The 27488-nt window shown below is 36.2% G+C and overlaps 1 protein-coding gene across 11 annotated transcripts in view; it reads right to left on the bottom strand.

Moving 5' to 3' along the window:
- The window catches only part of MLLT10 (MLLT10 histone lysine methyltransferase DOT1L cofactor), a 238329-nt gene that overhangs the window by 57455 nt on the left and 153386 nt on the right, over positions 1-27488 (bottom strand). For 6 of the 11 annotated variants that reach the window (XM_043561632.1, XM_043561629.1, XM_043561630.1 and 3 more), the window contains 4 exons: positions 16337-16589; positions 12460-13029; positions 4440-4484; positions 3578-3610 (listed from right to left, as the gene is read on the bottom strand). In XM_043561632.1, coding sequence (XP_043417567.1) covers positions 3578-3610; positions 4440-4484; positions 12460-13029; positions 16337-16589 — 901 coding nt within the window. The remainder of the gene's footprint in view (positions 1-3577; positions 3611-4439; positions 4485-12459; positions 13030-16336; positions 16590-27488) is intronic. The other 5 variants (XM_043561637.1, XM_043561638.1, XM_043561635.1 and 2 more) reach the window with 4 other exon arrangements.

Genomic DNA, 27488 nt, shown 5'->3' with positions numbered 1-27488 from the left:
CACTAAAAACAATCTACCAGAAAGAGAAATTAAGAAAACAATCCCATTTACAATTACATCAAAAAATAAAATATCTAGGAATAAATTTAAATACGGGGTGAAAGATCTGTATACTGAGAACTAGAAGACATCAACGAAACAAACTGAAGACACAAATAAATGGAAAGATATTCCACGTTTATGGATCAGAATAGTATCGTTTAAATGTCCATACTACTCAAAGCACTCTACAGATTCAGTGCAATCCCTTATCAAAATTCTAATAGTATTTCACAAAAGTAGAATAAACCCGAAATTTGTATGAAACCACAAAAGACCTTGAACAGCCAAAACAATTTTGAGAACAAAGAACAAAGCTGGATCCTTCATGCTCCCTGATTTCAAACTACATTACAAAGCCATAACAATCAAAACAATATGATATCAGCATAAGAACAGACACACAGATCAATGAACACAATGGAAAGCCCAGGAAAAAAAACACATGCATGTAGAGTCAAGTTATTTACAAGGAGCCAAGAATATACAATGGGGAAAGGACAGTCTCTGATAAATGATGCTGGGAAAACTGAACTACATGCAAAAGAATGAAAGTGGTCCACTACCTTACACTGTACACAAAAATTAACTCAAAATGGATTGAAGACTTGAATATAAGACCCTGAGCCATAAAACTTCTAGAAGAAAACATAGGCGGTAAGCTCCTTAACATGAATTATGATATTCTGGATTTGACCAAAGCCAAAAAAACCCCTCAAGTACATCAAACTAAAATGGCACTGCACAGCAAAGGAAACCATCAACAAAATAAAAAGGCAGTGCACTGAATGGGAGAAAATATTTGCAAATCATATGTCTGATAATATCCATGTATTGTTGGTTTGTTTTTTTTAAAGAGAGAGAGAGAGAGAGACACATACACAGTGGGAGTGAGGGAGGGGGCAGAGGAAGAGAGGGAGGGAGGAACTAAAAGAAGGTGAAAGAGGGAGGGAGGAAGAGAAAGCGAAAGAGGGAGGAAGAAAGGGAGGGAGGGAGGGAGGGAGGAAGGGAGGGAGGGAGAGAGAGAGAGAGAGAGAGAGAGAGAGAGAGTGAATGAATGAATCTTAAGCAGGTTCCACAATCAGCATGGAACCCAGCATGGGGCTCAGTCTTACCACCTTACAGTCGTGACTTGAGCCAAAATCAAGAGTGGGCCGTTCAACCGACTGAGCCACCAGGCACCCCCAAAACATACTTTAAAAACCTCATATAATTCAATAACAAAAAAATCCTCAAACCATCTGGTTTTGATGGATATTTTTCCAAAGACAATGTACAGGTGGCCAAAAGACACATGAAAAGATGCTTAACATCACTAATCGTCAGGGAAATGCAAATCAAAATCACACTGAGTTATCACCTCATATCTGTTAGAACTGCTATTATCAAAAAGTTAGGAAATCATAGGATGCGGAGAAAAGGGAACCCTTGTGTACTGTTGGTGGGAATGTAAAATGGTGGAGCCACTATGGAAAAGTTTGAAGTTCTTCAAAAAATTAAAAGTTGAACATATATCCAGTAATTCCACTTCTGGATATTTATCCAAAGAAAATGAAAACACTAATTTGAGAAAATACGTGCACCCCATGTTCACTGCAACATTATTTCCAAATAGCCAAGACATGGAAACAACCTAAATGTCCATCAATGGGTGAACAGTAATGAAAATGTGCTATATATACATACAACAGAATATTACTTAGCTATAAAAATGAACAAAATGTTGCTATTTGTGACAAAGTGATGGACCTTGATGGCATTATGCCAAGTGAAGTTAAGTCAGATAGAAAAGAAAAAGATAAATACTATATGATCTCAAATATGGAATCTAAAACAAAACAAAATCCAAAATACTCCAGGCTCATGAATATAGAAAACAGACTGGTGGTTGCTTAGGTAAACAGAAGCAAGAGAGGAGGCAAAAGGGGTGAAGGAGGTCAAGAGGTACAAACTTCTAGATATAAAATAAAATAAAGATATAAAAAAAAACATTATTTCATGTTTCAAAATTATGTGACTAAGAACACACAAATATCTGACTATACTACCACAGTGTTCTGTCTCAAACACAATCTTTTAAAGAAACACAAAATTTTAAAGAAAACCTGTGTTCATTCTATTAATCCCAGGACATTAATTTCATTCACCTATAGAGAAAAACATGACAACTGTCCCATTAAATTGACATATTCCAGTACTTTGTTGGCCAACAATGGCAAAGGATTTATGTGACAATTCATTCTCAATCGCTCCCCACAAAATCTACTTTATTATTCCAAGTATACGCTTTTCAAACTTTCTTTATGTCTCTAAAACTCCAATATTCCAAAATTAGACAGCCAAATTTATGCAAACTGAAAAAGATGTTAAACCTCTTCTGTTTTTATGCTTCCCTACCAAAGAATAGTAACATATTTAGTTTATTTTCAGGAATGCTTCCAATCCCTTTTTCCTCTAGATACCTAAAGTTCAAGAGTTCCATGTTATCTGGAGAATTCACTGAGAGTCTGCAATTCCGGTTACACAGGGAAGCAAAGATTATAAATAAAGATACTCATTAATAAAATGATCATTTGTAAAATGGGTTTCCCATCCTGACCACCCCAACCCTCAGAATCAACACAAGTGTCTATGCCTTTTCATCATGCCATTGGTTTCTTGCTATAGATTTGTAAACATCTGACAATATACTCCAAATACAACACAAAGCGACTGGCAAATTAAACTACATTATCAAAATATGCAAGATTTCATAAAGTTAATAAAAATGTGCTCAAAAACCTCTTAGAATTACATAAACTATCTTGAGCAGGTAAGTTATGTCAGTTAATAACTGAAAACAAGCAACAAAGAGGACACTAGATTCAAAAGAGTTTTTTTGAATACTAAATTTTCTTCAAAACCGAAGAATCACTCAAACATTACTGCAAACATGACTCTCATTATAATTACACTGCAATATTGAAAAAAGCTAGCATTTGCCTCATGTCCTGATTTTAGAACCCAACTCTGCAGAAGATGCAACTCCCCTGTAAAAACCTGGTTCCAAATTAAGCATCATTTAAAAGGCTATCTTCCATTTATTCAGCATATAAAATATAGGGGCAATGCAGTAAAAGTATTCTACACAGTAACTTTTTTAAATCCCAACAACAAAATTCACATTTCAAGTTGTTGAAGAAGCAGCTAATTCTTGACCTAAGTACCAATTACTAACTGCACTGCCACAAGAGAGCTCAAAAGAACTAGAAAAACTATTTACAAAAATAGAAAAGAAGAGTTTCATAAAGTTAGAACAACACTATTATCATTTTGCCTTCCAGAGAGACAATAAAAGCGAAACTGATGAACTATATTGACCTAGCATCCTCCTGTAGGCAATCTACAGAAAGTTCTCACTGAGGGGCTGAACAATTGCCTCACTGCAGAGCTGGGTTTCATTGTATCAATAGAACATGCACGCTTTCAACCCGGGTTCTCTATAAAAGGCAACCTTTGTGATAAATGAACCACTAGAGAAGATTCTAATAAAACTTACCATTGTGTATTGCATTCAGCAACTCTGAGAAAGCTTTTAAGTAAGGAAAAAAGGACTTCAGGTTAAGATCATTCTCAAACACACAAAAGAAATACATAGGCATAGACTGAAACAGTATAATAAAATCTCAGTATCATGTTTCATTGTTTGAATCATTAAAACTGTAAGCTTGGCTCAGTTTTTATATGGTATAAATTTCTAAATATTATATTTCATTTGTCAACCTAATAAATTTAATATGTTAGATATATTGTCATAATAGTGACAAATTTTCTTAATAATACATATATAAAATTACTTTTAAAAAGATGTTTCATAGTCTATGTAATGTCTTTCTTGCTAAAGTATCTGTAGGATTCAATTCTGTAAAGGTAAATCGATCACAACAAATTCTACACTCAGCAGTATTTATTATAAAGAAAAACTTCATTTTATCATCTAACCCAATCAAAAATTCTCATTTCCTAGACTTCAGTATAATAGTCTCGACATATATAGAAGTCAAGGCAAGAATTCTATCTAATATCAACATACAAATATTAAAAAATTACATTAAGATTAGTGGGAACCAAATTCTAAAAATATTACTTCAACAGGGAACAGAAGTCACAAGAAACACCATTTATTAAAAAGCCAACAATACTTAAAATTTGGTCGCAATTGGACTAATATGGATCCTGACCACAAGACAAGCAGCAAGTTAAGATATCTCTGTAGGAGGAAAAAAACCCAATTAAGAACCAACTGCATTATGGAAAATTAAAACTTAAAGAGGTTCAGGGGTGGCATTATATAATAGGAAAAAAAAACACTAAAGTAGAAGTCAAAAAGCCTGGGTTACCAACCCAGTTCGACAACTTACTAGCTGTTGGACAAGCTCCATCATGCCGATACTGCATGGAAATTTCTGTTGGGAGGGAGGAGAAAGGAATCAGGAGAAGTTGCCAGTGATTCGAGGGTAGAAAAAGAAAATAGGCCAGAAAAACAAGGAAACATTCACCTCAAAGTCTAGCTGAGAAGGGCAAACAGAAGTGTGGGAATAGAAATTATAAACCAGTATCTGGCATGTGATAATGTGATGGGAAGAAGGACCAAACATGATGGAATTCTCACAACTCTTTGATGGGATAGTGCGGGAATGTGTACATGTGCATGTGTATACAAAGAATGAGGAAAAGGGGCGCCTGGGTGGCTCAGTTGGCCAATTTAGGGTAAGGTCATGATCTCACGGTTTGCGGGTTTGAGTCCCATGTCGGGCTCTGTGCTGACAGGTCAGAGCCTGGAGCCTGTATCTGATTCTGTGTCTCTGTCTCTCTCTGCCCCTCCCCCACTCACACTCCGTCTCTGTCTCTCTCTCTGTCTCTCTAAGATAAATAATTTTTTTTTAATTTTTAAATGTTTATTTATTATTGAGATACAGAGAGAGACAGAGCATGAGCATGGGATGAGCAGAGAGAAAGAGGGAGACACAGAATCCAAAGCAGGCCCCAGGCTCTGAGCTGTTAGCACAAAGCCTGACATGGGGCTTGAATTCACAAACCTTGTGATCATGACCTGAGCCAAAGTCGGACGCTTAACCAAATGAGCCACCTAGGCATCCCAACATTATAAAACCTTTTAAAAAAAAGAGGAAAAGACATAAGGGCTTACAAATTAATCTGTGAAACAAGCGTGTAAGAAAAAATGGATTCATAATAAGAGGGAGTATAGTCAGCAATGTGATAAACTAATGTGTTTTATATAATACATTAGACGAGAACAATTTGTCAAAAACATCTGAATTCTGTGGTCAATTAGACATTACAATTCAAGTACAAAAAATTAGTTTATATATGAGCAGAAATCTATGATTTTAACATAAAACTTGTCAAAACTACACCCAGCTTACTTTCTTGTACTTTTCTTTCATTTTTGATGGCGATAATGAATGAATAAGCCATCACTCTTATTCTTCTGCTCCACCCAAATGAAGAGAACAAGCAGAGGATGACATAAGGCAATGAAACACTGCTAAAAGCAAAAGCTCCTGAGAAAATGAAAAATAAATTTCTGTATGGCATTCCAAAGGAAAAGCTAACTGACACAGGACTAAGTCTGTGACTCAAAGGACCCGGCCTGCTAACCAGGGAAACAACAGGTATTCCTCTGTGGCTAACACAGTTGGGCTTTTTTAAAAAGAAGAATATCTGGAAATTCTCTGGAATTACTTAACCAAAAATATGACTTCTAGGAATCATGTGTACAACGGAGTCTTCTAGGCAACCATCACTCACACATCTACACATATGCATATCTCAGAAGTCAAGTCCAATCATGGGCACCCTCCAAATAACTTGAAATAAGAAAGACAAAGCAAGGCAGAGGCCAGCGAGCACTCACTTTTAATCGTTCTAATGTTTTTTTAAAAAAGGAAAAAAACCTTCACATTAACTACTGTTGAAAAACCAAACTTCTGATGAGTTTAATGAAGTCCTTTCCAGATGATACTCAAAAACTGAGACATGGTGGAAGAATTTGCCATCTTTAATGCTCATTAACGAATTCAAGTGAGATTTAAAAAAAGAGAGTGAGGGCTACTGAAAAGATTGAAATGGTACATTATAGAGAAATGGTAGTTGTCTGGAATGGTGCAGAAAAAGAACCAAAGGACACTCATAATACCAAAAGGATTTTCTCTGGGGGGGAAATAAACAGAATATGGCTATTCTGGCCTTTGACCTGGTACTTTTGCAAAAAGACCTACATGGTACAGGGCCAGCAAATTTTCAAATCATCAAAGACGAAAACAAAAATCAGAGGGTTTTCTGAGGAAGCAAATTTCAAGGTATATTCTGGTCTTAGCAGCATCCAATACCCTATGATTTTCGTTTATGACCCAACATAATCAATATATATAAAACCATGAACTTGAGTCATTAAGATGGGTTTGAAGTATGTTCAATAACTGTTAAGTCTACTCTTGTGAATTTATTAGATTATTTGTATCTTTATGATTCCCTTATTTGTTTACAGAATCAGACTATTCCTAATTAAAATATTTTACCAGGAAAAGACTTCTCAATTTCATTTTAGTAACCTAAGTAGGATAGAACATAAATAAGCATATATTTAACACAAACCCATTCATAGTTACATGGGCTCAAGTTAAACTTTCATAACCTTCACTTTTCAGAAGTCAGAACAAACTTCTTTTTTCTTTTAAAATTTTTTAATGTTTTATTTATTGATTAATTTTTGAGAGACAGACAGAGCGTGAGTGGGGGAGGGGCAGAGAGAGAAGGAGCCACAGAATCCGAAGCAGGCTCCAGGCTCTGAGCTGTCAGCGCAAAGCCGGACATGGGGCTCAAACTCATGAACCGCAAGATCTTGACCTGAGCCAAAGTCGTCCGCTTACCTGACTGAGCCACACAGGCGCCACAAGAACAAACTTCTCTTAAAGTGATCTATTCATATTAATAACTCATCTCCATGAAACCTCAAGACTTCATGACTAAGTACTCAAGGTCAGAATCAAACAACTGCCTTCCTAGAATCTCCTTTTACAGCATTTATCACCACTAAAGAATTCCATCACTAAAATAGATTTCAAGTACCTTAACTTGCAAAGCTATGGCAGCGTCATATTAAAGAACTAGAGACTAAGATTTTTAAAAACGGGGGGAGGGGGCACCCGGGTGGCTAGGTCAGTTAAGTGACCAACTCTTGGTTTCAGCTCAGGTCATGATCTCACAGTTCATGAGTTCGAGCCCTGCATCAGGCTTTCCATGGATAGCGTGGTGCCTGCTTGGGATTCTCTCTCTCTCTGCCCCTCCTCTGCTCCTGTTCTCTCTCTCAAAATAAATAAATAAACTTTAAAAATAAATACAATTCAAAAATAAAATAAAAAACAGAGAAACTTTGAAAGGATGCTCAAAGAAAATAAGTTAACGCTAAACCATCAACTACTTATCATTTAATGAAAACCAGAATTTTCTCAAATAAGATGTTAACTTTTATGAAGAAAAAAATGTTAACTTCCACTTTAGTAAATCGCAAACTCTTGCAATGTGGTTAAGATAAATAGGAAAAAAGGACAAATACAACAGGTCAACTTTTCCAAATGCTGTATTAATTTTCAATGTTTCAAAAGCTCTACTTGTCTAGAATACATATAGAAAAAAAAAGGTTAACACAGGGGCACCTGGGTGGCTTGGTCGGTTGGGTGTCCGACTTCAGCTCAGGTCATGACCTCACTGTCCGTGAGTTCCAGCCCTGCATCGGGGTCTCTGCTGACAGATCAGAGCCTGAAGCCTGCTTCAGATTGTGTGTCTCCTCCTCTCTGCCCCTCCCCCCACTCACAGTGTCTGTCTCTCTCAAAAATCAAATAAAAACATTAAAAAAAAAAAAAGCTTAACATAATCTATACACCCAAACTTACAACCTTTAGTAGCCACTGAAAACAACACACTGATTTCCCATTTTGTACAAGTCACTATAACAGTAAATCACTTATCAAGATGTACTTCAACTTACAATAAAAATCTTACAATCCAAACCCTTGATCAGACAAGGAGCTTACAGATATTTTCTGGATTTCTACTCTGACAGGATCTGAAGTTCCTAGAAGAAATATTTTGCTACATACATGCTACTATAATTTGAATACGTCATGATAAAACTTTGATTACTATTAAGTCAATGCTTCTAACAATTTTAAGACAATCACATTACAAGGATCTGATTCTACTTCTGCTATATATCCTAGTTGTGGTAAAATCAGAGGAAATACAACAACGATAATAGCAGCTGCCCTATTTCACAAGGTTGTTCTTAGGAACAAGTAAGATACTAATTAAGAGTTCTTTGGAAACTGTTAGGTGCTTTCAAATATAGGACATTAACGATTACCGCAAGCTGATGGAAGCAATGTATTTTTTTTTCTGTCAATGAAGTTCTTTTAATAGGAAGTTGCCAGAATTAAGTCCAGGATGTCTATTCTAAGACCAGCCTGGAAGTTGGATTTCTTCGGCCTGACCTTCAACTTCCCACAAACTCATCCTGTCCTACTTAGTCCACATTACTTCTACCTATCCCACAAACACAAGTTTCTTGTTTCAATTAGGTTTATCCTTCAAATACAACTTTACTTTCATTTCTGATACTGCTGTGGGCGTTTCTCTGCCTACTCCGAAGTGTAATTCAAATCCCAACTTCTCTATGGTCTTTTCCAACTTAATTAACACATCCTAAACTGGTCTGTAATACTATATGATAAATAAATAAATAAATAATTTCACTTGCAACCTGGCTATAAACACTTAGAAGCTAAAAATCACACAGGTACTACTAACCACATGACGTGTTCTCGGTAATTACTAATAGTATTCATTCATTTAAAAAAATATGTTTACAATCTATTATATACAAAGCACTGTGCTGGCAGTGAGGAGACAGCGATGAACATGACAAACAGACCCCCTTGCCTCATGAAGCTAGGATTATATAGAGCATGTTATAGTCTAACATCATAGCCAACAAGTGCTTACAAAGGTCACCTTCATCATTACTAAATTATCAACTTGTCGTGAAAGCAAACAAATCTTTTGAAAAGGTCATCATGCAAAAACAATTCTGGATAACACAGTATACAGTATACATTTCTCCCTCTTACTTACTTACATGGGAAAAAAGTTTCCCAGTTTTAAAACTACATAACTACTAACTTCTCAATCTAAAATTAGTTCAAAGAAAATTTAGCATTTTCATACTAGTAAGACATTCAACTTTGCAAGTGAAATTATTGGCTCAAATTTTCTCACTGATTCCACTGCTTAAAGTATGACTGACACTATATACTAGTGTGGTTTTAGACCTCCATCAGTAAACACCTCTTGAATATTATAATCGAGGGTCTCTCGAATCAAGGAAAATGCATGCATGGTTCCACCATACAGAGCTGTGAAAATTGCTTCCACTTCTTTACAATGAGTAATAACACTCAATTTCTATCAAGTGCTTAGACAATGTGTAGTGGGGCACCTGGGTGGCTCAGTCGGTTAGGCAGCCTGACTTCGGCTCAGGTCATGATCGCAGTTCACGAGTTTGAGTTCCACCTTGGGCTCTGTGCTGACAGCTTAGAGCCTGGAGCCTGGTTTGGATTCTGTCTCCCTTTCTCTCTGCCCCTCCCTCCCCTCTCGCTCTGTTTCTCTCTTTCTCAAAAAAATAAACATTGAAAAACAAAAAGAAAACAAAAAGACATTGTGTAGTACATACTATGTGTCAACAGCGGTTAACAATTCTTAACTTACGATTTAGAGGGCATAATTCCTAAATATCCATGGTAATTCCTAAATATCCAGGTTCTTCTAAGTAAGGAATAGACTTTTTAGTAGTGAGCTTATCAATAAGGGTATGCTCTGATCTAGTCATAAAACTTTTATTAAAATGTATACTAAGGATATATTATCTCAAATCATTTTAAGTAATCTTAGTCCATGATTATAGCTTTAACAAAACATAAATCTTCAGTTATTTTTAAACACAATTTTAAGGAAAAAAAAAAATCTTGGCAAGTCTAAATTTACATCATTTACGTTAATGAAATAATATTTATGGGAGTTTCTCCCTAAATTTCTTTACCTAACGGTGAGGTTAAAAAGACACAAATTCATGCTTTTCTCCTATAGATATACCACAGACACTGCCCTCAGAAAGTAATTATTGTGAAAAGAACACAATCTCCCATGGCTAAAATCTCCCTAAATCTGTAACAGGTAGGAAAATCTTTTCAGAGATGTAAATCAAGATTTAACTCCATTAACTTGAGGATGTGTATTTCAAACAGCATCTATTCGAATCAATGCAATTTCTGAAATGCAGTAATATTCAGACTATGCTTCTACGTATATAGGAAATCAGTGGGGATCTCTTCACAAAAGTAAATTCAGGTTTAATTTTCTCAGTAAGTTATTCACCTGATTACTTATGTCTCTTGCTAAAAAATGAGTATGAACTCAATTTTTTAAGTAAATTGTCTAAATTTATTTTGTTGTGACTAGGGGTTAATCCTAGTTGCTAAGCCCTTTGGTCTAAAAGAACAAATATAAATAAAATGTATATTCAGATGTGCAATATAAATTTTTTCAGTGGATTTATTTCTCATTACATTTTTTTGAGATTAAAATTTTTTTATTTTATCAAAATTATTTGATTTTATTTCTCATTACATTTTTTGAGATTAAAATTTTTTGATTACATCATTAATTTCTCATTACAATTTGAACTATTCCCCTCTAAAATAGTGGGTTTGGATTTTGCACCCTTCCCCCAACATTTTTTGACTGTCACTACTGAGGGGTGAAGGGGAACTTTGGATGCTACTGGCATCTAGTGGGTAGAGGCTGGGGATTCTGATAAATGCCCTACCAAAGCACAGGACAGGACTGCACAGTAAGGAATTGTCCCGGCCAAAATGTCAACAGTGCCAAGATTGAGAAATCATGCTCTAAATCCATCCTTAATGCTTCTAATGAAACAATCCTGTCACAGTTTCTACTCATTCCTCAAAAACAAGCAGATCCAGGGGCGCCTGGGTGGCGCAGTCGGTTAAGCGTCCGACTTCAGCCAGGTCACGATCTCGCGGTCCGGGAGTTCGAGCCCCACGTCAGGCTCTGGGCTGATGGCTCGGAGCCTGGAGCCAGTTTCCGATTCTGTGTTTCCCTCTCTCTCTGACCCTCCCCCGTTCATGCTCTGTCTCTCTCTGTCCCAAAAATAAATAAACGTTGAAAAAAATAAATAAATAAAAAAAAAACAAGCAGATCCACTGTGGCAATGAAGCTGGCTAAGAAAAACGGAAAGAAAGAAATTGTCCGTTGTGACCTTGGGCAATTTATTTTACCTATCTAAGCCTTGGGATTATCAGCTGTAAAAGGGGGAAATAAATAGCCCATATTTTGTAAAACTTGTGTAGGGATTAAACAAGATAATAACCATAAAGCATTAACAGACCCTAGCACAAATGATACTTATAGTTAATAATTTTCACTTCTGACCTTTACATATGCTCTTTACTCCCTTAGAATGGGAGCAAATTCCCATTTACCTCAAATTGAAGAACAATTTAAAAGACAGATGTTGGCATTTAGGTAATATCTCAACTGTTAAGTTTTTGTCTAAAAACATGAACCTTAAAATCTGTAAGAACTGAAAATATTCATAATGCAAAGTATAGGTTAAAGAGGCATCCCAATGATGTAACAACATATATAAAATTCATTCATACTATAGTAAAGTCAATGGTAAAAAAAAAACAACAAAAAACTGCTAAACATACTTGAAAACAAAATGAACAGAAATCATTTCAGATATCTCCTGAAATAAAATATGACTGTTAAAGTCCATTTTTCAAATCATTTATTACTGATTAAAAAATATTCCAGATGGAGTACTTCAAGTAGAATTTGTGTGAGGAACTGAGAAAACTAAAACAATGTAAACTTTAGAGAACGGAAGCCCCAAAACAAGCACCAATCAAAAACAGTGCAAAACTATGCAAAACTCTCACACCTCAATTGTGAATTCTGAGTTGGTTTTAAAATACTTGTAGGTAAAGCAAAAACAAAAATGGGAAATTAATTCCAGGTATTTCCTAAGAACTGAATGACCAATAAATAAACTATTCAGCCTATTTTTAGTTAAGCAAACTATCAGATTAGTGCCAAACATCTTGTCCAAATACCGAACTAAGATCTTACATAACACAATTTTCTTTTCATTCAGGTAAGTAAATGTCATTCAGCAACTCAAAGTATTAACATAATAATAGCTTAATTTCCCTTTTAGGGTACAAGAAAGGGGACGGGGACATAAGTAAAAAAAAAAGGGGGGGGGGGGCAAATCCCTACCTGAACCAACTGGAGACGAGCCAACACTAAGACTTTGTAAACTTCCATTCCTGAGCAAGGTAGGAGATTTCTGAAGACTAGAGCTGGTTACACTTCCTGCAGCTGATGCTACCGATGATGTTGGTGAAGCAGAAGAAACTGAGAGATGAGAAACATTCTCTTGATTTTTGTTTCCTTTAGGTCTACCAGGCCCATGCTTACTTTGTTTACTTCCTTTTCTTTTCTTTTCCTTTACAGTTTCTTCTTCTATGCCAGAAGTTTGAGCCCGTTTATATCCTGCTGTAGGAAGGCTGGAATTACCCAAATCTCCAGGTGAATTTTCAAAGCTTTTAGGCTGTGAAATAACAGCTGAGGTCGAAGGGAGACCCATTATGGAACTAAAACTATTTACCCCCCCTTCCTGGCCTCCAGACTCTCCTTTATGTACATCTTTGGTTGATGATGACTGTTGGGAGTGAGTATAACTGTCATTACGCAGATCTGAGTCTGTAAAGCTCAAGAAATCCTGGGGAGACTGTACTGAACTTCCCGAAGATGATTTTACACTGCCTGGAGTTCCTGAAAAACTGCCTGTAGTAAAATAAAAAAGGGGGGGGGGATAGGAAAAGAAAAAAATTGGATGCAAAAGTTCCCATGAGCAATAGAAATGATACAATCATCAAAAAGAGATGGAGAAGAAAAAACTAACTATAAAACTTAGGACAACACTATGTAACAAAGTAGAGTTTAAAAAAGGTGATTATGAAATCAAGTTTATCTATAAAACTTTCTTTAAAAAATATTTGTCATTTCATAGTTATTAAACTGAGTATTAACTCTTAAATTGTAAGCTATTACTTCTACAATGACCAAGATAAAAGATGTGCTTTATTCGACCTACCTTTTGCTATGGCAACATTCCTCAGTGTTTCCCCAAATACCTGTGTATGCTGGAGGAAGGACTGAAGAACAGCAATTCTCAAAGAGAGTTTGACAAGACTACTACTGTTAATCTGAATAACTGGGAGAACTTCCTCTTTTTCAATTACTGAAGATTTAAATGTTCCCAACACACACCCAGAACCAAAAGACGTTGCTTAGATTTTAAGTTCCGAGTTTTAACTTCAAGACAGTGTTAGTGAGTACTGCTATTCAGTTAATCTACCCCACCAAAACATGGATAAAATAATAATGATCACATGGAACCCTAATCTATGTACCTTACATTCTCCCAGTCCACTTCCTCTGCAGCTGCATAAAGAAATCAGCCACTAACACTGTGCGATTGCTTTTATGAAAGTAAAATCATAAGAGAGGCACCCTAAGGAATCCCTTTCACAACTGCTTTTTCTCTCCTCACTCTTTAAAGAACATTAGTAGCCCACTATGCCACTGTAAAATAAAGGTTCTTAGTTACTTGGCAGAAAAACAATATGGCTGGGATGAAACAATAGTTTGGTCCACCATCCCAATTCACCAAACTGTCTCTAGGCTCACCAGACTCAGTTGTGACCACACATCTAGTAACGTTTCATAAAACTTACACTGTATCATATTTTAATTAATGTCTTAAAAACAAAAGCTCAAAATAAAGTGTTGCATCAGAATGGAAGGGAAATTTCAAGCTAAGGGTTAAATTTTATTGCAGAGCACATTAAAATATAATCACACATAAATCCACCTAAATATTTACAACAGTATTTTCCCACACACACAAGAATTTCTTTTTAACTAAAGTTTCAAGGTTTTGAATTTTAAATCTTAAGCTCTTCTGAAATGGCTTATAAAGGAAGAACATTAATAGGTCTAAAATTTAACTCTTTGAAGAGAATATCCATTTTATTCACTTACAAAATTATTTGTACCTATGTGAGCATTTTCAAGTTATATCTGTATAGAAAAACATACATATTAAGAAGCCATTTACATTACATCAATCATTTAAGGATAACTAATTTGCCACTTAATTAGCAACTATAAAGAAATTCTTTATTATCCATTCTGATCTGTCACCATCTGTCTTTTTTCCACACATTTTTGTTTTTACAGCTGGTGTTAAAAGCTCACTACAGTGTAGCAAATACTTTCAAACATTTAGTATATGCAATACTTTAACATATATTTTCTAAAATTCACATATTGCCCACAATGAAAAAAATAAAACCAAGCATCTTAAATACCCTATCTTTAAATTTCAACTTTTAAAACTTTTATTGAATATTACCTCAGATATGAAAACATAACATCATTCTACCATGTCTCAACAGAGGCAGGAAAAGACTCTTCAACATTATAAACTTCAAGAAAATGAGGTGTTTCTTTTCTAAATGGATTAGTACTTCAAAGATTAAAAACCAAAAAATGCAATTTTTAACAGTGGAAAATAAGGTCTTAATTATAGAAAAGAGATAACTGAATTCGCTAATATCACATTCAAAATGTAAATAGTTACATTAAAAATAATTAAGGTTTTACTACTTATTTCCCACAGTGGAATAAAAATAACAACAAATATAAAGTAAATGTATTAAACTAAAACGGCAGGTTTGGCATTTTATTTCTTTTTCTACTTGTCTGAATTTTTTGTAATATAAGGCAAAAATTAAAAAAAAAAAATCTAGGACTTGAAAATCCTGAAGCCCAAAATAATTTACTTTAAAATATATAAACTTTTTAATGAAAGATCAGCACTTAGCCGTCTCTCTACATATTCAAATTTTTATTAACAGCAAAAGCTGAAAGTAAAAAAAAGACAACTTGTCCCCTCTCGTTTATTCCTAGGGGGCAAAAAACTGGGGGAAGGAGGTATATATATTGTACACTTCACTAATACATTTATCTCCAACAGTTTTTAACATTTATATTTCTCAAAATATTTACGTTCAAGTTAAAAATTAACACAAAATAGGGGCGCCTCGGTCACTCAGTCACTTAGGCATCCAACTTCATCTCAGGTCATGATCTCATCGCTCATGGGTTCGAGCCCCGCGCTGGGCTCTGTGCTGACAGCGCAGAGCCTGGAGCCTGCTTCGGATTCTGTGTCTCACTCTCTCTCTGCCCCTCCCCTGCTTGCGCGCGTGCGCGCCTTCTCTCTCTCTCAAAAATAAACAAACATTAAAAAAAATTTCTTAAAGATTAACACAAGATAAAAACCTAGAACACAGGGTTAATGGATTGTAAAGTTTAACTGCGTTATTCTGTTCTCCATAAAATAGGGTTATCGTATAGAATCCAGCATGCCCAGTTAATTTTGAATTTTAGTTAAGAAACAGATTATTTTTTCAGTATAAATATATTCCATGCATTTCTTTGAGACATACTGAAAAATGTTGTTAAACTAAAATTCAAAATTAAATGGGCATCTTGTTATAGTAACCTTACTAAAAGAATATGCAAACTTAGCAAAATTCTACTTTAAACTTCAAACTTTGTAATAAATGCATTAATAATCAACAGCTATTATTTTCTGAGAACTATTTAGATTCCCTACAAATTACCCAGTATTTGTTTACTTACTAAAAATATATGCTTTAACTATTCTAGTGTTTAATTAGGAAAGATAAATGATAACAATTTATTAAAAACAAAGACTGTTCTATAGAGCAGAAAGGAAAACTCCAGCTTTTATTCTTTTTTTCTCCCCAAACTTAAACTTTATTCCACATCTATTTAAACATTAAAATTTACAATTCAGCTTTGGAAGCACATGTCATAACATAAAAGGTCCCAGAAACATTTTAACAAGGAAGACTAGTCTTAAGTAATCTCACTACAGCAACTATTCGTAAAATAATCTCCAATTATCCATTAGTTATAAAGAAAAAATAATTTTACAAAACTTAACTGCTACTGATCATCGCAAGAACAATTATGTTAACTAAAACATCATAATTAATACCTTGCTGGAAAGGACTAGCTGCTGACACAGTCGTTCCTGGATTTCGGCCACCAGGCTTTCTTCCCCTTTGACCTGAGCTGTGAGCTGAAGATTTCTTCCCTTTTCCCTCTGACCCTCTAGCCTCTGAAACATCTTTTCCACTAGTTGTGTGCGCAGAGACTTCCTGGAAGTTTGCATTTGTAAATCGAGCTGCAGTATCTTCCAAACGCTTCAATGATCCAGATATAGAGTTGCTGCTAGTGCTTGTATAAGTCTAACATTTTGATTGAGAAAGGAAGTTGAAAGAAAAAAAGAACGGATTAGATTTTAGCTATAGGTGGGCGGAGGGGGAGGCATATTAATAATAATAAATAATTGTTCAGCTTCTAAGATAAACATATTAAAGTTTCAGTTATAAAGTAAGTGAGACCACCTAAGAAAATCACATGAAAACAATTATTTTAGTCTATTGCAAATATTTATAAATTGCAACAATAAGTTAAAGTACATATTAGTTATAGTTCTTCAGCAACACAGTTTTAGTATTGAAGGTACTTGCTTCTCAAGCAACACAATTCAATACGAAAAAACTACTTCCTAGTCATGAAATTACCATCAGCTTTAACGTTCAGCACAAAGGCAACAATGAGCAAGAAATAAAGTGCTACAAATTCATTAGAGGAGTAGATCCATGAGATTATAAGGCTTCAGCACAGGTCAGAGCAAGAATCTTTAATTCAGGTGAAGGCTACCTTCCAAAACAGAAAGATTAAAGCCTTTAAAACACAAACCATTTCTTCCAAGTATTAAGATGAAGGAACTGTTATACTTTGCAGTTAAGATTTTTAAAAATTAGAAGTATTGGGGCGCCTGGGTAGCTAAGTCAGTGAAGCGTCCAATTCTTAATTTTAGCTCAGGTCATGATCTCAAGGTCATAGGAATGTGCCTGGCATGGGGTTCTGCACTGAGCATGGAGCCTACTTGGGATTCTTTCTCTCCATCTCTCTGTCCCTCCTCCCCGCCTCCCCGAAAATAAATAAACATTAAAAAAAAAATTGAAAGAAAGTATTATATACCCTAAAACGGATCTGTAATCACCCCCATGATCTAGATATGTTTAGGAAAAATACAAAATAAAGACCTGTCTAAACAATTAGTTTCCAATCATTTCCAATTAGTTTAACAATCATTTTTAAGACAAGGTATATGCAAATAATAGTAAATTAAATGACTATGAAAGGTGAGAATGTGTTCTAACAGATGTATATTAATCAACATGCTTCAAACTAAAAGGTTTGGGGTGCCTGGGTGGCTAAGTCTGTTGAGCATCCAACTCTTGATTTCAGGCCAAGTCATGAGCTCACAGTTCATAGGATCAAGCCCCATGTCAGGCTCTACACTGACAGCATAGAGCCTACGTGGGATTCTCTCCCCACACCTGCTCCTCCCCTGCTCATGCTCTAACAAAATAAATAAATAAACATTTAAAAAAGAAAAAAAGAAGTATAAGGTTTGTAAGTCCAATGGGTCAGGATTTTTGTTGTCCCTGTTTACGTTCACTAAATGCCTGAAAGACAAACAGCCCTAAATTTCTGCTGAATAAATAAATGAATAAATATTTTTCTGAATCATCTATCTAAAATCTCTGATGCAGGGGCACCTGGGTCAGTTAAGCATCTGACTTTGGCTCAGGTCATGATCTCACAGTTCGTGTGTTAGAGCCCCTGCATCGGGCTCTGTGCTGACAGCCCAGAGCGTGGAGCCTGCTTCAGATTCTGTGTCTCCCTCTCTCTCTGCCCCTCCTCTGCATGCTCGCTCGCTTGTGCTCTCTCTCTCTCTCTCAAAAATAAACAAACATGAAATAAATAAATTAATTAATTAAAAAAAATAAAATCTCTGCGGTAATACAAACCACTCAATACAAACCATCAGATAAATGTGAAAAACAAGAAAGGGATGCTAAAATCAGGTGTCAAAATAGTCGGCATTTGTAGCAAAATCAACGTTCAAAATGCAGAAAGAAAGAAGACTTCAAATGCTCTGCAAATCAAACATTCTTCACTACTACTTGTCTGCTACTTGCCTCTTGATACTGTCCTCACTCCACATCATCACACTGTCAAACACATTTTCATCAAGTACAAGAAACGTTATCTCATAAAAACAAACCAATCACTATTCTAATAACAGAGACTCCACAAATGAGAAAGAAAGGTCCCAGAGTAAGTTTTAGGAGAAAGACAATCATGTTTAGGCTTATTAAACTTCATGGATTGCTTTATGTCCAACTACGGCTCAGGTCAAGATCTCACGGTCCGTGAGTCTGAGCCCCACGTCAGGCTCTGTGCTGGCAGCGAGGAGCCTGCTTGGGATGCTTTCTCTCTCCACCCTTCTCCTGCTTGCACATTCTCAAAATAAATAAATAAACTTTAAAAGGTGGGGGGGGAGGGCTAGGTGGCTCAGTTGGTCAAGCATGTGACTGCAGCTCAGATCACAATCTCCTGGTCAATGAGTTCAAACCCCGCATCTGGCTCCGTGCTGCCAGTGTGGAGCCTGTTTGGGATTCTCTCTCTACCCATCCCCCCGACCCGCCCCTCTCCTGCTTGCATACTCTCTCTCAAAATAAATAAATAAACTTACAAAAACAAACTTCATGGATTACTTTAGAAACATGAATGTTTCCATGCTGGGCAGGGTCACTTTGGGAACCACCTACTTTACTTTTCAAATATTTTTTTCTAATAACGAGTTGAGGTTCTCCATCCCATTCACATACAAGCCTAATGAAGTTTAAAAGTCATCTAAAGTGCTCGCTTCGGCAGCACATATACTAAAAGTCATCTAAAGAGAACACAGTGATGTTCTTCATTCATGTACTTTGACCACGTACCAAATAAGCAAAGAAGAAAAAACTGGGTGGAGAACCAAACACAAAAATATACTATTTCCACATGCCAACCTAAACTAGCGTTGGTCAATTTTCCCACTCATTTAATAGAATATCCTTGCTTACCCTTGAAGTATAAATATGTCCATAAACCCAATGAAAATATGCCACATGGAAGAAAAGGTATTACAAAGAAAGCAATGAATACAAATTAAGCAAATTTTACTGACAAAAGTCATACTAAACAAAATCGTAACATTTCTTTTTAAACGTTTTTTTTTATTATTGAGAGACAGACAGAGACAGAGCATGAGCATGAGCATGAGCATGAGCATGAGCATGAGCATAGGAGGGGCAGAGAGAGGGAGAGACACAGAATCTGAAGCAGGCTCCAGGCTCTGAGCAGCCAGCATAGAGCCCGACCCGGGGCTTGAACTCACAGAGCACGAGATCATGACCTGAGCTGAAGTCAAATGCCTAACCGACTGAAGGCGCTCCCATAACATTTTCTTTTTTAAAAAGTTATTTCTAAGTTTTAAAAATTATCAAAGATTTAAGAAAATTTTTAGTTATTATATATTTTTGAGAGAGAGTGCATGTGAGCAGGGTAGGGACAGACAGAGTGAGACAGAGAATCCAAGTAGGCTCCACGCTGTCACAGTGCAAAGCCCAACGTGGGGCTCAAATCCAGGAACTGTGAGATCATGACCTGAGCCAAAGTTGGATGCTCAACCAACTGAGCCACCCAGGTGCCCCCCGAAATATCAGATGTTTTAACAAGAAAAATATAAAACTTTAGCTAAAGATTCTAACAGCTCTTTTTAAAAATTACACATGGGGCGCCTGGGTGGCGCAGTCGGTTAAGCGTCCGACTTCAGCCAGGTCACGATCTCGCGGTCCATGAGTTCGAGCCCCGCGTCGGGCTCTGGGCTGATGGCTTGGAGCCTGGAGCCTGTTTCCGATTCTGTGTCTCCCTCTCTCTCTGCCCCTCCCCCGTTCATGCTCTGTCTCTCTCTGTCCCAAAAATAAATAAACGTTGAAAAAAAAAAAATTAAAAAAAAAAAAATTACACATAACAACAAGAGGGAAAAATCTGTATGATTTTACTCAAAAAGAAATCTCCACCTTAACTCCACCTTTCTAAGTTAATTCAAGAGTATCTGTTCCAGGGGCACCTGGGTGGCTCAGCTGGTTAAGCATCCAACTTCAGCTCAGGTCATGATCTCACAGTTTGAGAGTTTGAGCCCCGTGTCAGGTTCTTTGCAGACAGCTCAAGGCCTGGAGCCTGCTTTGGATTCTGTGTCTCCCTCTCCCTCTCTGCCCCTCTCCTGCTTGTGCTCTCTCTCTCAAAAACAAACATTTAAAAAAATTTTTTTAATTTAAAAAAAAAAGGCGTATCTGTTCCATAATACACAGTTAAAATAATATGGAATGGTGGAATTCCGTTACAAATACACAATCTAATCAAAATCAAGAAGTGGAAAAGAAGTAAAAGAGGGCAGTGGGGAGGAGCTGAGACACAAGGAGTAACCTGATGCCACAAATCTACTCTTTCCTTAGTTTCTCAACCTAAATAACTCTCGTTGCATGAGCATCTCACTGCTCTGAGAGCAATTCTAGTGCTTAAAAATACACATCTTCCATGTAAATTAACCCATAAAATACAAACTACTTCATTTGGAACTTGTCTGAATAAAATACGGTCTTTTTTTCCCCTTTTTCCACTGGAGATAAAACTGCATATTTGGTCTTATTGAGAGTCTCTAAGGAAATGCATACACACTTCGGTTTATGTTGTGATTTACAGGCAACTTAATGAATCTTTTAAATATTTAGAACATGTGTGATTTTTTGTTTTATGGCTAGCTACAATTGTTAGTCCTCAGATAAGATGCAATTGGTATACCTACTAAACAGTATTCACTGGAGCCAAAAATACACCCAACTTCAAAAAATTTTAAATTAGACTCACAAGTCAACAATGATTCTGTAACAGGCTAACCAAAAAACCAGATATTTTCAAAACTTTGGTTGCCTGTAATCCACATTTGGGAGAAAGAGGCAGAGGGAAAAGAAACAACCAACAGTTGTATGTCTTCTACCAACATGATCCAATGTAATTATGCTGGCTAAAATATTTTTTTAATTATGTAGTATTCAAGTGTCTGATAAAAGCCACAAATTTTTCACACACACAAGTCTAAGAACAAAGCACAGGAACTATCAAAAATGAAGCACAGAAGGGAATGAAGACGTTAAAAGGGAGTTTGGTGGTACAGGGATGAATCAGTGAGCTGTGGGACAAGGTTAAGCAGCCTATGTCACTGGAGTACCCAAAGGAAAGTAGGAGGGAAAAAATGTGAAGAAGCAGGAAAAAAATTATAAAATTTGATGAAAACTATAAAATCTACCACTGATCAACTAACTCCAAGCGCAAGAAACATGAAGAAAAATCCACAAATCCACATCACAATCAAACTACTTATCGTTAAAAACCAACAATAACGAGAAAATGGTAAGAACAGCCAGGGAGTTTTAAAAAAGAAAAAAAAATGCTTTATCTGCTAAGAAACAAAGTTAAGAATGAAAACAGATTTCTCATGGAAATAATGCAAGTTAGAAAACAAGAGTAAATAAAAAATCTTCAAAGACCAAAGAAACAGGGCCACCTGCGTGGCTCAGTTGGTTAAGCATCTGCCTCTTGATTTTCAGCTCAGGTCATGATCTTACAGTTTGTGAGCTGCAGCCCAGCATCAGGCTCTGCACTGACAGCAGGGAGCCTGCTTGGGATTCTCTCTCTCCCTGTCTCTCTGCTCTTCCCCCACTTGTGCATACTTTCTTTCTCTTTCTCAACATAAATGAACTTAAAAAAAAAAACAAAAAACTTTTAACCTAGAATTCTATACCAAGCTAAAATATTTTTTCAAAAGCAAAGGCAAAATATATAGCTGACCCTTAAACAACACCAGTTTCAACTGTATGACTTCATTTATACAATTTTTTCAAAAAATACAAAACACCACTGTGAATGTATTTGCTTTTCCATATCACTTTCTTAAAAACATTTTCTTTTCTCCACCTTATATTATTGTGAGAACACAGTATATAATACATATACAAAATATGTGTTAATTGACTGTTTACGTTATCAGTAAAACTTCTAGGTCAACAGCAGACTATTAGAAGTTAAGTTTTAGGGAAGTCAAAAATTATATGCAGATTTTCTACTATGCGGGGGTCCTAACCACTACACTCTTCAAAGGTCAACTTTAATTGCCTTCCAGATTTTAAACAAACAAACAAACAAACAAACAAGGCTAAAAGAACTAATCAGCAAAGCAAGACTACAATAAATGCTAAAGGCTGTCTTTTAGGCAGAAAGAAAACAACAAATGAAATGTGGATCTACACAAAGTAACTAGGAACACTAGAAACAGTAATTACATGGGTAAATATAAAAGACTTCTTCGGGGTGCCTGGGGAGCTCAGTCAGTTAAACGACTGACTCTTGATTTCAGGGATGCTCTCTCTCTCCCTCTCTCTGCCCCTCCCATGCTTGTGCTATCTCAACATAAATAAATAAAGTTTGGGGGGAAAAAAAGACTTTTTAAATATTTAATCTCTTTATAACTGAAGGCTTAGAGTAAAATTAGTAACAATTGTGAGGTTTAATAATATATATAAAAATTTTAAATATGACAAAAATAGCACAGAACCAAAAAAGGTAGAATTACAAGTATGTAAATTCTAAACTGTATATTCTTTTGTTTGTTTTTTTTTTCCTTGAGACAGAGAAAAAACACATGTACACGCATAAGCAGGGGAGAGGGGCAGAAGGAGAGAGAAAATCTTATGTAGACTCTACACTCAGTGCAGAGCCAGACCCAGGGCTCAATCCCATGCCTGGGAGCCCAAATTAAGAGTCAAACACTCAACTGACTGAGCCACCCAGGCAACCCTGAATTGTATATGCTTACACAATATGTGAAATGGCATAATATCATTTGAAGGCAGATTTTGATAAATTAAAACATGTATGACATAAACCCCAAAGCGATCAATAAATAAAATAACAAAGAATCATTACTAAGCAGCCAAAATGGAATCATAAAAAATATTCAATGACAAAGACAGAAAAAAAAGATGAAACAGGCCAATAATAAGGATTAGCAAATGATAGCTTTAAATACAAGAATATCAATAATCATATGCTAATTAAGTAAACACTCCAGTGAAAGGCAGAGATTAGAACACTGAAAAAAGGAACTCAAGACTATATGCTGCCTATAAGAAAACCACTTTAAGGGTGGCTCAGTCAGGGGAGTGTCAGACCCTTGATTACGGCTCAGTCCACGATTCCACAGTTCCTGAGATTGTGCCCCACGACGGGTTCTGCACTGACAGTGCAGAGCCTGCTTGGGATGCTCTCTCTCCGTCTCTCTGTCTCTCCTCTGCTTGCTCTCTCTCTCAAAGTAAATAAACTTTTTTTTAAATGTAAATATAAAGACACAAAGATATCAAAAGTGCAAGTGTGGGAAAGAAATATCAATTTAACACTAATTAAAAGAAGGCTGAATTCACAACATTAGTACAAACAAAATAAATTTCAGAACAAGGAATATTACCAGGATAAAGAGACCTATTTATCAAGAGGATAAAAAATCCTAAACGCTTTTGCACCTAATAAGAGACCTTCAAAATAAATTAAAACTGACAGAAAAAGAAAATGGGAAAAATAATAAAATCCATAACTACAGTAAGAGAGATCCAAAGCCTCTTCTCAGTAATTGAACAAGTACACAGAAAATATAAGTAAGCATATGGAGACCTTAAACAGTATAAATCAACTTGACCTCACATTTATAGAAAAACTCCATATACGAGGAGCAGAGTGAATACACATTCTTTTTAAAAGCACACAGGACATTACACACAATAATCCATATTGTGTGTCATTTTTTTTATCTTAAAAAACTTAAAAGAAATTATATAACACAAAGATATTAGAAATCAGTATAAAAAAATGTGAAAAGTTTCCAAATGTTTCAAAAGTAAATAATCTACTTGTAAATAACCCATGGATCAATGAGAAATCAAAAGGAAACCACAAGGTATTGTTCAACTCAATAAAAACGAAAATACAACATATCAAAATTCATAAGTAGTGCTTAGAACAAAGTCTGTAGTATTAAATGCCTATATTAACACTTCTGGGATTCTGGTCCAGCATGTAAAAAAACTTAAGAGGACAGAGAGATGGGAAGAGAAGGGGGGGGAGGGGAGAGGAGGGGAACTTACGGGAGGGGACAGGAGAACAGAGATGCAATATTTGAATCAAAAAAGACTACAAATTTCCCAAATTAGTGTCAGAAACCATACCACAAATCCAGGAAGCTCTGAGACTACCAAGTAAGACACGTGTCAAAAAAATACACCTAGGTATGTATATCACAAACCGCAAGAAATCAGAGATAAAACACACACACACACACACACACACACACACACACGTACTGAAAGAAGCTGGAAGGGGAAAAAGCCTTATCCATGAAGTAGCAAAGATAAGAATTACATCTGACTTCTCAGAAATAATACAACCAAGAAGAGAATGATATGGAATAATGTGTTGACAGGGGGAAAAGACCTAGCATTCTGTACACTGCAAAATCATCCTTCAAAAGTGAAAACAAAGACTTTCTCAAACAAACAGAAATTGAGGGAAGTTGCTGCCATAGGTCTACCTTGCAGGAAATGTAAAACGAAATTCTTCAGAGAGAAGGAAATGATACAGCTCATACATTTGGATTTATATAAAGAAGAGCATCAGAGAGGATTTTTCTTATACTTACTTGATCTAACAGTGTTCAAAGCAATGATAGCAACAATATGTTTGTATAGTCTTAAGCACATATACGCTTACATGTGCTTCTGTATAACTGAAATGAATGACAGCATTGACAGAAAAGATGGGAGGGAGGAATTTAGGAATATTTTGTCATTATAAGGTACAGGTACTAACTGTGAAGTGGTGTGGAATAATTTGAAAGTGAACTTGGATTAGCTCTATATTTATATATACTGCAAACAGTAGAGCAACTATGAAAAAAGTATAATTGATATATTAAGAAATGAAAGAAAATGGAACCATTTAAAAAAAACTCAATTAAAATCCTTAGGAGGAGGGTCACCTCTCCCCTTCCGCGCGCTGACAGATAACCGGGAAATTGTACTTGCTCTGCTGCTTTCCCTCTCCCACAATATATCCGCTCTTCCCTTTCCAACCAGGGCCCGGCAGAATGGCTCCCTCCAAGAAGCCTGGCAAGAAGAAAGGCCATTATGGGACACCTGGGTGGCTCAGTCGGTTAAGCATCTGACTTTGGCTCAGGTCATGATCTCACGGTTCTTGAGTTCGAGCCCCTCATCAGGCTCTGTGCTGACAGCTCTGAGCCTGGAGCCTGTTTCAGATTCTGTCTCCCTCTCTCTCTGCCCCTCTTCTCTCTCTCTCTCTCTCTCTCAAATATAAAATATAACATTAAAACATTTTTTAAAAGTGGGGGGGGGGAGGGCATTCTGCCATTAACGAGGTACTGACCAGCTCAGAGCCTGGAGCCTGCTCTGGATTCTGTGTCTCCCTCTCTCTCTGCCCCTTGCCCACTCACACTCTGTTTCTCTATCAAAATTAACACTAAAAACAATTTTTTAAACTGAAAGAAAAACAAAAACCCTCATAAGTAGAAAACATTTGGAAGACAAAAACAGTACCAAAGATCTAGAGCAACAAATAGAAAACAGTTACAAATCTGGGAAATATTAACCTAACTGTATCAATAATTACCTTAAACATAAATAGTTTAAATATACCAATTAAAAGAACTGATCAAAAACAAGACTCATCTATGGGGCATCTGGGTGGCTCAGTTGGTTGAGCGTCTGATTTTGGCTCAGGTCATGATCTCACAGATCACAGGTTTGAGCCCCATGTCGGGCTCTGTGCTGACAGCTCAGAGCCTGGAGCCTGCTTTGGATTCTGTGTCTCCCTCTGTCTCTGGCCACTCGTGCTCGCTCGCTCTCTCTCTCTTACTCTCTCTCTGTCTCTCAAAAATAAATAAAAACATTGTAAAAAAAACTTAAAAAAAAGACTCATTTATAGGCTATCTACAAGAAACACTTTAAATATGAAGACACTCATTGATTAAATATCAATGAATGGAGGGGTACCTGGGTTGCTTAGTTGGTTAAGCACCTGACTCTTGATTTCAGCTCAGGTCATGATCTCATGGTCATGAGATGGAGCCCCGAGACAGGATCTCACGGTTCGTGGGATTGAGCCCAGCGTCAGGCTCTGCACTGACAACAGGGAGCCTGCTTGGGATTCTCTGTCCCCCCTTCCCCTGATCATGCACGCTCTCCTTCTCTCTCAAAATAAATAATCTTCAAACAAATTAATGTAATCCATCACATCAACAAGATAAAAAAAAATCATACATCATATCAACAGTTGTAGAAAAAGGGGCGCATGGGGGGCTCAGTCAGTTAAGCGTCCAATTTTGGCTCAGGTTACGATCTCACAGTCCGTGAGTTTGAGCCCTGCATTGAGCTCTGTTTCGGATTCTGTGTCTCCCTCTCTCTCTGCCCCTCCCCTGCTTGCTCTCTGTCTCTATCTCTCTCTCTCAAAATAAATAAACATATAAAAAATAAATAAAAATAAATAGTTGCAGAAAAAGCATGTGACAAAGTACAATACCCATTCACAATGGGTGAAGTTTAAAAGCTCTCAGAAAACTAGGAATAAAAGGGGAACTTCCTCAACTTGGTAAAGTTGGTTAACTTACAGCTAACATCATGCTTAATGGTGAGAAACTAGGTTTCCCACTAATATCAGGAACCACTCCATTACAACATCATACTGGAAGTCCTAGTTTATGTAAAAAGACAAGAAAAGGAAATAAAATATAAACTGATTGAGAAGGAAGAAATGAAAGTGTGGTTTTTCATAGAGAACATGGTTGTCCATGTGGAAAATCCAAAATTACCAAAAAATTCCTGGAACTAATAAACAATTACGTAAAGACTGCAAAACCAAGGTTAAATGAAAGAGAGAAACTGCTTTCATATATACTCACAAGGAACAAGTGGAATTTTGAATTAAAAACACAATACCATGTACAAAAGCACCTCCAAAAATTAAATACTTAAAGTTTTAATCTAACAATATGTATAAGGTCTACATGAGAAAAGCAACAAAACTTGTATAAACAAAATCAAAAAACTAAATAAATGAAGAGA

The sequence above is a fragment of the Prionailurus bengalensis genome, chromosome B4 (genome assembly GCF_016509475.1).
Source record: "Prionailurus bengalensis isolate Pbe53 chromosome B4, Fcat_Pben_1.1_paternal_pri, whole genome shotgun sequence".
NCBI lineage: Eukaryota > Metazoa > Chordata > Mammalia > Carnivora > Felidae > Prionailurus > Prionailurus bengalensis.
The sequence above is the reverse complement of the archived record's forward strand: the minus strand, read 5'-3'. Positions and strand labels throughout refer to the sequence as shown.